Genomic DNA, 15,384 nt, shown 5'->3' on the forward strand with positions numbered 1-15,384 from the left:
GTGTGTGTGTGTATGTGTGTATATATATATATATATATATATAAAATAAAAAAAACTTTGAGCACACTCCGGGAGAGAGCGGAGGACAGGAAGGCCTGGGTGCTATGGTCCATGGGGTGACACAGAGTCGGACACGACGTAACGACTAAACAACAACACAAGTGTATAAAAATGCTTAAATGATATAAAGGCTGTTAAAAAGGTATATGGGACATTAAAAGAAAGACAACAGACAAATATGGAACCTGGATTTAATTGGTAGCCTTGTCTAGTAATCAATTTCAGCTGTTCCTTATGCTTTCAAACCCTCTTTTCCAATAGCCAGCATTGACAGACTTTTTTTCTCTATATGCATGTGCCTATTAATTAAAATATGTGTGGACTTACACATTTTAATGCAAAAGACAAACACTATAGTCAGTTTCTGGTTTCTTGATTGAAATATTGAACTCAAAAAGTATCTAATAGTGCACTCACACATGCCTACTCAAAAGTAAACCTCAGCGATTTCAAAGGGACTTACTCCCAAGTTAGCCAGAATAGGATTACTCGCTAAAACAGTAATTTTGGTATTGCTCTTGGAAAGTTATGTATTTTAATTTTTTATTAATTAGGAGTGCAATCCTATCAGATGTTCTTTAGATGGAGGCAAGCTTTTTGCCCATCCAAAGTCCAGCTGGCAAGAGCCAGGAAGTGCGGGAGAACCAATGGGGGTGTTTTAGTCACCCATTTAACCTTAAAAATCATTTGAGCTAGCAGGTCTCTCGACCGGTCTAACAGAATACTTTGCTGTGGACAGTAATCTAGCAGATCCACATCTCTTCCTTCCCCAATGTGTCTACAGTCTGCCTGGGCAGGGAGATCTGAACCATGCTATGGTCCCTGGGACACCCTCCCACAAAGTGACTTATAGACATTTCATATATGGAGCTTTTAAAACCTACAATTATTTTTCAGTATAACAATAAATAAAACAGAAGAAATATGCAAAAGACATCAGCTTGCTACCTGGGGCCTTCTGAAATAGCCAGAGCTTAACTGACCATCTAAAAGGTGAATCAGCATGCACTTGACAGGCTTCTCATAAGAGGGAATCCCACAAAGAGAGATGCTTTAAAACAGGTGATGTATTTTGTGAATATTAATCCATATCTGTTAACCGGTAGGGTGCTGCATTCTGCACTAACTGAAGTCTCCAAAACATCTTGAAAGGCAACTCTATGTAAAGCACATTATAACTATCTAATCCGGAAGTTACTCAGCCATGAATGGCAGTGGCCAGATCTGTCTTCCAGCAGCAGTCATACCTAGCATATCAGACACAGCTAATAAAAGGCACTCTGAGCCCCAGGTCCCACCTGGCAATCCCCACTTGAATGACCATAACTTATACATTTGGGGGTGTGGAATAATCCTATTTCCATAAATGAAAGGCTATTGAGAACATGAGACATGGCATATATACTGTTCAGTCTTATACTATACTTGGAGTTACATAGAATTATTGGCTTATTTGAGTTCCTCCCAGCCATAGGGAAAAGTTTGTTTGCCTATAGCATTTCAAATATATGCTTACTGCTTCTGATATAGCTATCATGACTAGTAGCCATTGATAGCCATATCCTCCATGAATTTATCTAATCACCTTTTAAAGCCCTCATGCTTGTGTCCATCACTACAACTTGTGGCAGTGAATTCCATGTGGGAGGCTTTCCCCTCAAAGCACTTTGCAAACATGTCGTAGTATATTGCAGATGATTCTAAGGGATCATAACTAAAAAGCTCCAACTGGCCTTTTAACTACTGTAGATGGTAGGTGGAAAAGTAAGTCTTCTTTACTGCCAGCAGTGCCATGAGGTAGGCTCCATGGTGTGTTCAGTGGGATTCTTCCCAAGTCTTCTGCCATTTGTGCTCTAGCTGTCATCCCAACCAACACTTTAGGGCTTTAAATGTCAGTATTAGCATCTTGAATTGTATCTAGTGGAAGCTAGTGAACATATGCTCATTACAAATTGACTATTTTCAAAGAATCTTCAGGAACAGTTTGATGTAGATAACATTACATAGTCCAAACAGTAACTTTCTAGAGCATGTGTCACAGTAGCATGATCCTCATTCCCTAAGAAAGGATGCAACTGGCAAACCAGCTAGAGCTGATGAAAGGTACTTCTGGCTATGGATGTCCCCTCAGCATCCAGGAACAATGCTGGATCTAGGAGCGCCCTTAGACTTCAGCCTGCCTTTCAGGACAACCAGAACATCACCTACACTTAGGTTAGCTAGACTACGAGCCCTGGCACAAGCTCTCCTGCCACCTGAGGCAAGAGAGCACACGCACCACTGCGTCACAACCCCTCCAACCCTTTTGCTTTTACTGTGTCATGCCCCCACTGCTACCTACTCCTTTCTGCCACTGTATCATCCCCACCATTCCCTTTACTGCATCACACCCCACCCCTTCTCCTTACTGCTACCACACCACACCCTTCCTGTGATGTACCCTTCTTCCCCTTGCCACCTCTGCATTGCGCCCCACACCCCCTTCCCCTTACTGCCACCGTGCCATGTCCCCTTCCCACATCGTGCCCCCACCTCTTCCCTTTACTGCATCATGCCCCTTCCACCCCCTTTCCATATTGCATTTCCCCGTACACTTCTCTTTACTACATTACACCTCCTTCCCCTTCCCACATCACGCCCCCTTCCCCATTTCCCCTTCCTGCATCACCTCCCCATTACCTTTACTGTATTGTACCCCCCACCCTTACCTTTACCGCTGAGCTGCACAGGTGGAGGAAGAAACTGGTGTGGCTCTTTAGAGAGCCACAACAAAATGCTTGGATCTGAAGAGGTCCTTCCTCAGAGCTAGGCATGGGACAGGTGTCCCAGAAGATCACCTGTACACACTTCCACAATGCCTGGCTCTGAGGAAGAACCACCTCAGAGACTTGCATTTCAGCCTGGCCAGCTTTCTGAAGAGCTGAGCTGGCCACTTCCTTGTCCAACACGGCTCTCCAGGGGGCGGCTGCTCTGGAGAGCCCTGCCTGACTGCTTTTTCACTGTGGCAAAAGCCACAGTGGCAAAGAAGCTAGCCAGGCTCTCCAGACCACCCACTGGAGGTGGTAGTTGTGCAATTACCACTTATCCCACTCTGCTGCCTGAGGACCACCTCATGGGAGAGCCGACCCTGTAGACTACCCACCTTTAACTTCAAACTACACCTATGCACTTATTGCTGCCCATGAAATTAGAAACAAAAATTGATTAAGAAAAATCTTCTACCATCACATTTATTTTTGAAGTATTTTGTCTGCCAAGAGTGCGCAGAAGAACAATTTAAACCTGTATAACATCCACTCATATCTCTTAGGTTTCTTTGTTCTGCATATTCTCAATATCTGGGAAGATCACATCCCAGGACATCCTCAAGTACCTGCCAATGGTGGTATAAAATGAACTTGATAATGTTTGCAAATATGTTGATGCATACAATTCTTGATCTCTGAACTTTGCAATTTGCTATTTGAGCTCCTTCAAAAGACTGTGCTTTTCTCTGAGGTTTATTTATTATTATTTTTATTTATTTGTTACATTTATATCCCGCCTTTTTTCCTCCTTAAGGAACCCAAGGCAGTATACATAATCCACCTCCTCTCCATTTTATCCTCACAACAACCACTCTGTGAGGTTGGGCTGAGAGTCTGTGATTGGCCCAAAGTCACCCAGTGAGGTTCCATGGCCGAGTGGGGACTAGAACCTGGATCTCCCGACTCCTGATCCAACACTCTAGCCACTGCACCACACTGGCTCTCCAGGCTCTATGAATAACCCCTCGTGAAGAGGAAATCCAAAGAGGTTTAAGGTGAAATTTAAAACTTTCTGCCATGTTGCGAGTCTAGTTTCCAACAGAAATATTTGTAATTAGTTGTTTTCTAATTCAAGTTCTAATACAAAATTCTTTCTCCTAAACATGGATCAGACCTGATTATTTCTCCACCTTAGTTCAGCTACTAAATTATGTTACAGCACAATCCTATACATGTCTACTTAGGTAGCAGTCCTATGCATGGCTGGGGAATGATGGGAGATGTAGGACTTTTTTCTGTCTAAACATGCATAGGACTGCACCCTTAGATGTAAGTCCCATTAAGTTCAATGAATCTTACTTCTAGGTAAGTGGGTACAGGACTCAGTCTTAATGTATCCTCCGGTTTACAGTCACATTGGTATTTAGGTATAAGTTTGTCAGTGGAGTGACTGGGAACTTGTTTAGCTCCTCAGACTGATATATTATTCACTGGCATTTAGGACTCAAAATAGGAATTGGATTTTGTGTACCTTTATTTGTTTGATTTCATACCGGATCATTTTGTGAGTATGAAGGGGATCATCACTTGATGCAATCACTTTTTCACTGGAAACTTTTGCTCGAATCACTGCAAAGAAATTAAAGCAAAACATTAATTGCAACAAAACACCTGTTCCTCTTTTAGTGCCACGTAATATTTGTACTATAAGGTAAAGCTACTATTACAAAATATTTAGTACCATCTTAAATTTTCCCCACACTGCTATTATAAAGCTGATCAAGACTCGTGGGGGCATAATTCCTTGATTCCCCTCTGGAAATAATTTCATGTAATCTAGATTTCTCAACTGGTCTCCACAAATTTCTGAAAATGCAATCCTGGTTTTGAGTTGGATTCTGTATCCTCCTTTCTACTAATGGCCAGAACATATGAAAGGGGTGGACGCTTAAGTATTATGTTGGCCATAGCTTTACTTATAGTCTCAGAGAGAAGGAAGACCTACCTGCCATACACCAACTATCCTCAGAGCACAACCATTAAGCTGTTCCAAAACAGCAGTGCTTCACTTGGCAGCAGCCACTGTCTCCCCCCCCACACACACACACACAATTAGGCGAAGGCAACAGGTGCCAGAGTAAACGACACACAGCTGCTTTCAAACAGCATGGTGGTGCAGCTGCTCTGAAGTTGGGTTCATTTATGGCAGCTCTTCCTCCTCTCTAGAAAGACATTGAAAGGCCAAGGATTTGCTAATGCTGAGAGTCTTTCCATCTTTCCCTGCTGAATTCTGGCTGCTGGGGCTGTTTGCTAGCAAGAGTCCATCTTTCACATCCATGATCTTAGCTCTTTTTACTCCCTAGAACATCTCTTGCTAACAAGCAAAACAGGTCAAGGAAAACTTGTGGGATCCTTGAAAATAGCGGGAGAAATAGGTATACATCAGCAATTGGAAGGGAGAGGGAAGAGGATGGCAAAGACTGGGAAACGCGCCACCAAGGCAAAGATATGGGCATAAACTCCAAAAACTGGCCTACCAGAACACAGATCTCTAATGCCTTTCTTCATGGTCAGAAAATAAGCTATATGGATAGCGTATTGTTTTATTTCTTCTTTCTGTCGTCAATGTACATGATGCATTACAGAGTATCACTCGCAAATAGGAAGGACCGCTCCCCCAAGGTCCTTCAGTCTAAATAAAATTATAGGATGTAAAAGATATAAAAACCTGAGAGACTCAGGTTGCTGTTTTCCTTGGAGAAATACTAATGTCAGACAGAGTTGGAGAGAGAGAAAGAATGTTCATTTCCTGCACATTAGCTCAGTTAAACAAATGCAGTTAAAAAAAGTTTCCTCTGGCCTGTAGCTTCAGTCCTTGTATTCAAAGACTATACAGGGACAAACGCTGCAGATTTTAGAAGAGCTTTCTCTTTAAAGAATAGTTAACTGGAAAAAACAAAAACTCCCATTGCTCAAATCACAGTAGTAGCCTTTCCTGAACTGGAGTTTGAAACTACTCATAGACTCATTTTCACATTCATTATCAGCATCTGCTGTTTGGAATGTCAATTAATTTTCTTTAGTGGAGGCAAAGTTAGAATCAGACCATTCCTTACTTAAACCATCTCATTTAATAGCATCATGACGTCAAGTCACCCACCAGGGTCACTGTGCCTCTCAATACCTATTGATGGGGAGCAGCAGCAGGAGAAACATCTAGTTGGTCACTGTGGGAAACTAGTTGGACTTTTGGTCTGATCCAATAGAGCCCTTCTTAAGTTCTTAGGACTGATTGGTTACATATAGGAAATAGAGTGAACATAATGAGCGAACGTAATACTAGTTCAACCTGCTTGATGAAATAGCAGATAGTATTTGATCATACATCATTCTCCTCTTCACTGGCTTCCCTTTCTTTATTGCATTCATTTTAAACTTCTGCATCTTGCTTCCATGTCCAATTGTCCCTCTGTATGTCTTGTCACTTGTATGTCTCTTCCATTCTACTATTCTCACCACCATGCCTCTTGTCTTCTTCTGTTTCCTTGTTCTGTGCACTCTCTTCTGTTTCCCTCCCTACTCCTGGGTATATGTCCACCTGTCCTTATATTTAAACAACCTGTGAAACCCCACCTCTTTTCTCAGGAATTTCTGCCTCCCCTTTAGCATCACATTGTCTTCCCTAAATTTGGCCTCTTTTGACTATGAAGATCTCTTCCATTTTCTTTTTTTTAAAATCCTAACATTCTTAGACCTAATTATTGTGGAAGACTTTCTGTTTGAAGTCAAGAAATGCCATGTGCGTTGTAGTTGTGATTACTGGTCTTTCTGCTGTTTTCTAGGAGGTAATGTACCTCTCATGGGATAGTCATACAGGTATCCATCAACTGGATAATAAGGCCTCTTGCAAAGAAAACCACCAAAATTGAGCTACTGGGGAATAAACCTCTCATAATACATCAGTGTCAGTGTCATAATCCTCAGGCCTGTACTGGATTGGATATTAAGGCCTCTTGTGGGGGAAAAGATTTCTGCAAAGAAAACATTTGTACCCATCCCCACCTCAGTCTTACAATCCTCAGATCGGTTCTGGATCTTCTACCACCCTGTTGTGAGCTTCACCAGAAAGAAAGAGATGGAAGAATTTGGTGTGTAGTATTTTGAAGTGCAGGAGCTTATTATGATAGCCCTCGTAGCAATGCCCACAAGGAGAGTCCAAAAATGGCAGGCAGCTGTGTCCATCCATATAGGTTAAATATAGGTTAAATGTTAAACATTTACGTTTTGAGGTTTCTGATACAAACTTCAAAATGTGGGAAAATGTGGGTTTGAACCAAGAAGATGCCCATTTTAATGTTCTAAGAACTATTACCACAAAAATGAAGGAAGAATGACCAGTTTTTAAAGGGTGAGTTCTGTGGCACAAAGACTAAACTTTTATGGCATGACTGCCACCCAGTGCTTCGTTACCTGGAATTAAGCTCCACTGAACCCAATGGTGCTTACTTCTGACAGCATAGGTTCAAATTGTAAAACACTCTGAACTTTATTCTGTGTTTGTCAGGTCATATTTGGAGTACCATTCTGGGCACCACATTTTAAGTAGAACACTGACAAACAGGAGCATGTCCAGAAAAGAGCAACCAGGATGGTGAAGAGTCTGGAAGTTAAGTTCTGTGAGGAACAATTGAAAGAGCTGGGTATGTTTAGAGAACAGAAGATGAAAGGGAGACGTGAGAGAAGTCTTCAAATATCTGAAAGGCTGTCATGCAGAAGATGGAGCAGACTTTGATGCTCTAGAGGGCAAGACTAGAATCAGTGGGTGGAAACTGCAGGCTTAACATTAGGAGAAACATCCTAACAGTGAGAGCTCCTCAGCAGTGGAACAGACTGCCTCAGGAGGTGGTGGGTTCTCCTTCACTGGAGGTATTTAAGCAGAGGCTGGATGGCCACCTGTCAGGAATCCTATATAGCTGTATCCTGCATTGCAAAGCCTGCGTTGGACTAGACGATCTCCCAAGTTCCCTTCCAACTCTATAATTCAGCTAGCAGAATTGCAATCTTTAGCTTCTGAATTTGAATTAGAAATGCAAACAATCTTGTAAAGAGGTGTTACCATTTAAACTGCTAGCATGATGTAAGAAAAGTATCAATCCTCTGCTTGATTGTCTTCACTCTCTACCTACATCTCTATATCTTATGATTGTTGTTGTTGTTGTTCAGTCGTTAAGTCATGTCCGACTCTTTGTGACCCCATGGACCATAGCATGCCAGGCCTTCCCGTCCTCCACTCTCTCCCGGACTGTGCTCAAGTTCATATTCATTGCATCGGTGATGCTATCTAGCCATCTCATCCTCTGCCGTCCCCTTGTCCTTTTGCCTTCAATCTTTATATCTTATGACGGGGTGGACAACCATCCTCTAGACGTTTTAACTACAATTCCCGTAAACCCTGACCATTGCATGCTGACTGGAGTTGATGGGAGTTGTCAAAACTTCTGGAGGGGATCACATTGCCCACTTCTGCTTAACTGGGAGCTTCACTTGCCAGAGCAAGTAGCTCCACCAATTACCCTGGTGCTCTGGCAGGCAATAACATCATTCCTGTTCTGAGATGCATCCCAACACTGCACACCCCCACGTTCCCCTTACATGATAGCACCAGCTATTCCTGGCTGCCATTCAGTAGTTTCCTGGAGGGTGAGCCAGGAGTCAGAGACTGTTGGGGGTCCTCCCTTTTCTCCTGCCCCCAATGCTGAACTAACTGGTAGAGGAGGGAAGGGACCCCAATTCAACATATGGCTAGAGAGAGATTGGCCATGGAAACTGTCCCCATTTTTCCTGCTCTTTCTCTGGTGGTAATTATATATGTGAGATATGCATATTCTTTGCAGTCTACTGATGGATGATGCATTTTCAGAGAGACCATAATGTTCCAGAAAATGCCATCCATAGGCCACAGTATTCTAAATTTTATTCATCAGCTTCTATGAAAAAATGTAGTGTGCCTTCTCTCCGATACAGTATTACAAAAGACCAGCTGTAGATATTTCTGTCTTGCAGTCATGAAGAAAATACAGACCTCTAAAGTTCTGGTTAACCAAAATTGTAATGATGAAGGCACTCTCATGTGTAACGGTATGGGTTGTCTCTTCCAATTTCTGTTTAGCTCTACGCAGTTCTCTTATTTTAGCTGGAGTCAAGCATCATTAGTGTGATGAATGGTAGCCAATTTGGAAATATTAACTGTGATAATTACACTAATTAGCTAGTTTCATTCTTTCAATGGTAAAATATTGGATCACCCAAGTTTGCTGATTAATATGTCAGTGGGTTTTTAATGAGTTCCAGAGATTCAGAAGTCGTAACAAAATTGCTGACAGGAACTTTGACATCTTATATGTTGAGGTTTGTGGGTTTGTTCATAAAAGAAAGAAAGAAAAATGTCCAACATGGTTCCATAGTCTCAAAAGCCCCCACCCTTTTTGAGCAAGGAAAATGCAGTTTGCTGTGTAGCAAATAAGTACGTTTGCAGAAGCTTGTTAATAGACACATTATGCAGCAAGGACAAAGTATGGAACATAGCTCTTTCTGGCTTTATATACTACACTAAATACTGATGTAGACCTAATGTAGGAGGCATGGTCTATAGAAGGGATGGCCAACATTGTAAGCCGAGGGGCTGGGACTTATACATTAAGTCCTAATTAATGTATAAGTCCTCTAACCTCTACTGAGTAGAGGAGCAGGCACAGGCTAGTCTAGAACAATCACAAAGCTAGACACAAAAAGGGAAAAGGGGCTATGGAAGGACAAGACTCTCCAGTGGTGGTGACCTGCAAGGTGTGTGCCATGTTTGTTTTCTTGCCTGAGAACAACATGGCCTACACCTGCAACAAGTGCAAGTTGATCACGCTGCTGGAGGAAAAAGTAAGTGGACTGGAGCGGCGACTGTCAACCCTCCGGGGAATAAGAGAACACGAAGAGTTCTTGGACAGAATGGGGGAACTACAGCAGCAAAGGGCAGACCAGAAGCTTGAAGAGCAACAGCAAGATGAGGCAGAAGTGGGAAATGCTGAGGAGAAGAAAAATGGAGTAGAGGATACTCCTTGGAAAACGGTGACAGTTAGGAGAAGAAGAACTAGACGCCACTCTGCACCAGTGGAAGCGGTGGAGCTGTGGAACCGATTCCAGGTACTTGCAGATGAGACTGGAGGACAGCCTGCAGAGGAAGAATCACAGGGGAACCTGCATGAGAGTGAGCAAGAGGCTAAAGGTCAGTCAAACAGAGGCGATGAAACCCAGGCCTACAAGAAGAAGAAGAGAAGAGTGGTAGTAGTGGGAGACTCCTTGCTGCGTGGGATCGAGACCCAAGTATGTCGCGAAGACCCGTGGACTCGCCAGGTATGTTGTCTCCCGGGAGGACAGATTAGAGACGTGACTGAAAGGTTGCCTGCACTCATAAAGCCCACTGACAGGTATCCCTTTCTTCTCATCCATGTGGGAACAAATGATACCGCCAAGCGGAGCTACGAAGAGATCACGTCAGACTTTGAAGCTTTGGGAAGGAAACTCAAGAACTTTGGGGCCCAGATAGTTTTCTCATCCATCCTTCCAGTAGTTAGAAGAGGGATAGAAAGGGAACGAAAAATACTCCGGATGAATGACTGGCTACGAAGGTGGTGCCGACGAGAGAGATTTGGATTCTGGGACCACGGGCTATACTTCCTGGAAGATGGGCTGTTGGCTAGGGATGGGTTGCACCTCACAAAGGCTGGGAAGAATGTGTTTGGCCACAGCATGAAGAACTTCATCAGGAGGGCTTTAAACTGAATCCTACGGGGAAGGGAGATGTAATGTTGGGGGTAACAATGGACGTAGGCGCATGCACTGCAATGGAGAGAACAGCGCTGATAGCGCCCAATAATAGTCTTCAGACACATGTAGGAAGAAAGCCAGACTATGAAGCACATGGTCTTCGATGTCTATATACTAATGCCCAGAGTATGGGAAACAAACAGAACGAACTTGAACTCTTAATACAGGAGGGAAATTATGACTTGATAGGTATAACTGAGACTTGGTGGGATGACTCTCATGACTGGAATACAGCAGTTGAAGGATATAACTTGTTCAAAAAGAACAGGAGGAACAGAAAGGGAGGTGGGGTTGCACTGTATGTGAAAAATACATATCTCTGCACAGAAATACAGGAGGAGGAGCTTGGTAGCCCCATCGAGAGCATCTGGGTTGAAATAAATGGAGCAAAGAATAAAAGGAACCTGGTGGTCGGAGTCTACTACCGGCCACCCAATCAAGGAGAAGCCAAGGATGAAACTTTTGAAAAGCAAATAGCCAATGTTTTAAGGAAGCATGATGTAGTAGTAATGGGGGACTTCAATTTCCCCGATATTTGTTGGGAGACAAATTCTGCAAAACATGGCCCCTCCAGGAAATTCCTGACTTGTGTGGTGGATAACTTCCTCCTACAGAAAGTAGAGGAAGGAACTAGAGGATCGGCTATCCTTGACTTGATCCTAACCAACAGAGATGACTTAGTGGATAAAGTAGCAGTTACAGGAACTCTGGGGGAAAGCGACCATGTTGTACTTGAGTTCTTGGTTCTAAGGGAAGCAAAAGCCGAGTGTACTCAAACGCGTACCCTGGATTTTAGGAAAGCTGATTTTAATAAACTCAGAACAATGATCAGTAAGGTCCCATGGCAAACAATGCTAGCGAGAAAAGGAGTCCAAGATGGGTGGGAACTTTTAAAAAAGGAAATTCTCAAGGCACAATCACAAACAATTCCAACAAGAAGAAAAGGTGGAAGACAACAGAAGAAGCCAATGTGGCTTCACAAAAAGCTTAGGGATGACCTGAAAACAAAAAAGGACACATATAGGAAGTGGAAAGAAGGCCAAGTAACAAAGGAAGAGTACAGGCAGGTAGCACAGAATTGCAGGGATGGCGTCAGGAAGGCTAAAGCGGAGAACGAGGTGAGGTTAGCGAGGGATGCTAAAAACAACAAAAAGGCTTTCTTCAGCTACGTGCATAGTAAAAGGCAGAGGAAAGAAATGGTTGTTCAGCTATTAAATAAGGATGGCAAAATGATAACAGATGACAAAGAAAAGGCAGAGGTGCTCAATTCCTACTTTGGCTCAGTCTTCTCCCAAAAGAGGGTCTATGACCCCCCTGGCAAAGGCGAAGTACAGGCTGAAGGGGCAGGATTGCAGCTTGAGATCGACAGGCATATGGTCAAGGAACACCTCATTACTTTGAATGAGTTCAAATCTCCAGGGCCAGATGAACTGCATCCTAGAGTAATAAAGGAACTGGCAGAAGAACTCTCAGAACCGCTGTCTATTCTCTTTGAGAAATCATGGAGGACCGGGGAAGTGCCAGATGACTGGAGGAGGGCTAACGTTGTCCCTATCTTCAAAAAGGGTAAAAAGGAGGAACCTGGGAACTACAGACCAGTCAGTCTGACATCAATCCCTGGGAAAATTCTGGAGCAGATCATAAAGCAATCCATCTGGAAGCACCTTGACAACAATGCCGTGATTACTCGAAGCCAACATGGATTTGTCAAAAACAAGTCCTGCCAGACAAATCTGATCTCATTTTTTGATCAAGTCACCTCCCTTGTAGACCGTGGGAATGCTGTAGACATCATATACCTCGACTTCAGCAAAGCTTTCGACAAAGTGCCCCATGATATCCTGATGAGCAAACTTGCTCGAAGTGGGCTAGATGAAACAACGATCATGTGGATCCACAGTTGGCTACAGAATCGGACTCAAAGAGTGCTTATCAATGGGACCTTCTCAAGCTGGGGAGAGGTAACGAGTGGGGTACCGCAGGGCTCAGTCCTGGGCCCAGTGCTCTTCAACATTTTTATTAATGACTTGGAGGAGGAGGTGCAGGGAATGCTGATCAAATTTGCAGATGACACAAAATTGGGAGGGATAGCTAATACTTTGGAAGACAGAAACAAAATTCAAAGTGATCTGGATAGACTGGAGTGCTGGGCAGAAAACAACAGAATGGCATTTAATAGGGACAAATGCCAAGTTCTGCACCTAGGAAAAAGAAACCAAATGCACAGTTACAAGATGGGGGATACGTGGCTCAACCACACTACGAGCGAGAAGGATCTTGGAATTGTCGTCGATCACAAGCTGAATATGAGCCAACAATGTGATGTTGCTGCAAAAAAGGCAAATGCTATTTTGGGCTGCATTAATAGAAGCATCGCTTCCAAATCCCGGGAAGTACTAGTTCCCCTCTACTCAGCACTGGTTAGGCCTCATCTGGAGTACTGTGTCCAGTTCTGGGCACCACACTTTAAGAAGGATGCAGACAAGCTGGAGAGGGTTCAAAGGAGGGCAACAAAGATGATCAGGGGACTGGAAACAAAGCCCTATGAAGAGAGACTGAAAGAACTGGGCATGTTTAGCCTTGAGAAGAGAAGACTGAGGGGAGATATGATAGCACTCTTCAAGTACTTGAAAGGTTGTCACAGAGAAGAAGGCCAGGATCTCTTCTTGATCATCCCAGAGTGCAGGACACGGAATAATGGGCTCAAGTTACAGGAAGCCAGATTCCGGCTGAACATCAGGAAAAACTTCCTGGGTGTCAGAGCAATACGGCAATGGAACCAATTACCTGGGGAGGTGGTGGGCTCTCCCACACTGGAGGCCTTTAAGACGAGGCTGGACAGCCATTTGTCAGGGATGCTCTGACTTGGATTCCTGCATTGAGCAGGGGGTTGGACTCCATGGCCTTGTAGGCCCCTTCCAACCCTACTATTCTATGATTCTATGATTCCTAGCTGCTTGGTGATGGTGTATTACATAAAGAAGAACTACTGTGGCATCAAGAAAGAGTAGGTAGTTGCCCTTTAAGAGTTTTGGTTTCAGTTGGGAAGCTAGTTACCCAGGGTTGGGAAAGAGGTTGTTGCTTCAAAAGTAATAACTCCCTTCTCCAGTATGAGATCCATCTGGTGCTTTCCTAAAAAAAAAAAAAAAAAAAAACCCAAAACCTATAATAAATTGTAATTATCATCACCTCACTTTTTCAATAAAAGGATTGTCAAGATGTCTTACAGTAGTTGATACTTCATAAAACTCAGTGCAGATCTATGGAGGTGGAGCAGCTAAGGAAGATGCAGGGTGGGATAATAATATACCCTCTCCTAGTCTCTGGTGTTCCTACCATTGCTGCTACTGTCCTTAAGAACCAGAGTGAAATAGCTTTCCTCCAGGAAGTGTGCTGCCAGCAGATGAGTCTTCTCACACAGGTCAGATGGAATGTGGTTCCTAGCTCTTCTCTTGATCAGAAGAGAGCTAAGAGAGATCCTAGGGGGACATGATGTTAATGCCTCTCCCAGCTCTCTGACTGCTATCCCATTTGTAGGAAAGGGAGAAAGAAACCTTCTAAATTTGAAGAATCCATAACTATTTAGATAGGAGAGGGAGAAGGCACTGGAAGAATGTAATAAGAACTGTGGTAGATCAGACTAAAGGGCTGTCTAGGACAGACCAACATTCTTTTCCCACAGTGGCGAACCAGATGCCTATGGGAAGCCCACAAGGAGGACATTAGTGCAATAGCAGCCTCCTGCTCATGTTCCCACAACTGATATTGAGCGGCAGACTGCCCTGATACTGGAGGTAATATGTAGTCATCATGACTAGTAGCCATGGATAACCTTATCCTCCATGAATTTGCCTAATCCCCTTTCAAAGCTATGCAGGAATATGATCTCTAATTGTCAAGGTGGACATTGAGCCCATAGAACCTCAGAGCAGTTCTGATTCTGAGGAGGAACAGCCGTCCGTGGGAGAGGAGAGCGCTCATCCCTCCCAGGCCTTGCAGCTGGCAGAGATTCCTCCTGCCGGCATTCCAGAGATAGATAGCGGTCCTGGGAGTGAAAGAGCGCGGGAGGAGGGCTTGCTGGATGCTCGACACAGACGCAAAGAGCGACGAGCTAAGGAGGGCGCGGAAAGGAGGCGTAACGCTCGTTTGGCGCGCAAGCAACGGTCGCATCCAGAAGACCCAAGGGAAAAGGAGAGGGACTCTCCCTAGCCCATAAGTTCAGGATCTGGAAGTGATTCTTGTTCAAACGGGACCAACTGTTTCCAACCCGGGGCACAGGTTACTCTGCTGTTCATAGCTTAGTCGCTGGTGATAGAGTTATTAAGTTGTAAAAGGAATAAAGCCTTGAAAAGAATCCTTTGTCTGTGTCTGGAGTTGGCTACTGGAGTAGACTGAAAGAGGCCAGCTAGGGCCCCCTAACACTAATGGACTAATAGTTGATACGTTACTTGAGTCAGTCCTGCAAACTTTGCTTGAGCCATCCCATGATAGGGGATGGTGGGAATTGTAATCCAACTCATCTGGAGAAGACCAGGTTGGAAGACTGTTATAAGTGTAAGAAACTGAGGCATATCTCCCAACCTGACTGCTTGTATCCTATATCATCAGTTTTTACTCCACACACCCAAGGTTGTCAGCTGACCAGAAAACTGACCTGGCCTACTCATCTGCCTTTTACAGTGGCTTTATCTTCAGAAAT

The 15,384-nt window shown here is 43.8% G+C and overlaps 2 protein-coding genes across 2 annotated transcripts in view; one reads left to right on the forward strand and one right to left on the reverse strand.

The window, feature by feature from the left end:
* The window catches only part of SYN2 (synapsin II), a 323,398-nt gene that overhangs the window by 212,959 nt on the left and 95,055 nt on the right, over window positions 1-15,384 (forward strand). The gene's annotated exons all lie outside the window — the stretch shown is intronic.
* Window positions 1-15,384, reverse strand: part of TIMP4 (TIMP metallopeptidase inhibitor 4) — a 29,602-nt gene that overhangs the window by 9,567 nt on the left and 4,651 nt on the right. The window contains exon 2 of the mRNA XM_084839867.1: window positions 4,339-4,436. Coding sequence (XP_084695993.1) covers window positions 4,339-4,436 — 98 coding nt within the window. The remainder of the gene's footprint in view (window positions 1-4,338; window positions 4,437-15,384) is intronic.

This window comes from Heloderma suspectum, chromosome 2 (genome assembly GCF_057233095.1).
Source record: "Heloderma suspectum isolate Gila_16-S chromosome 2, 16-S_ref, whole genome shotgun sequence".
Lineage (NCBI taxonomy): Eukaryota > Metazoa > Chordata > Lepidosauria > Squamata > Helodermatidae > Heloderma > Heloderma suspectum.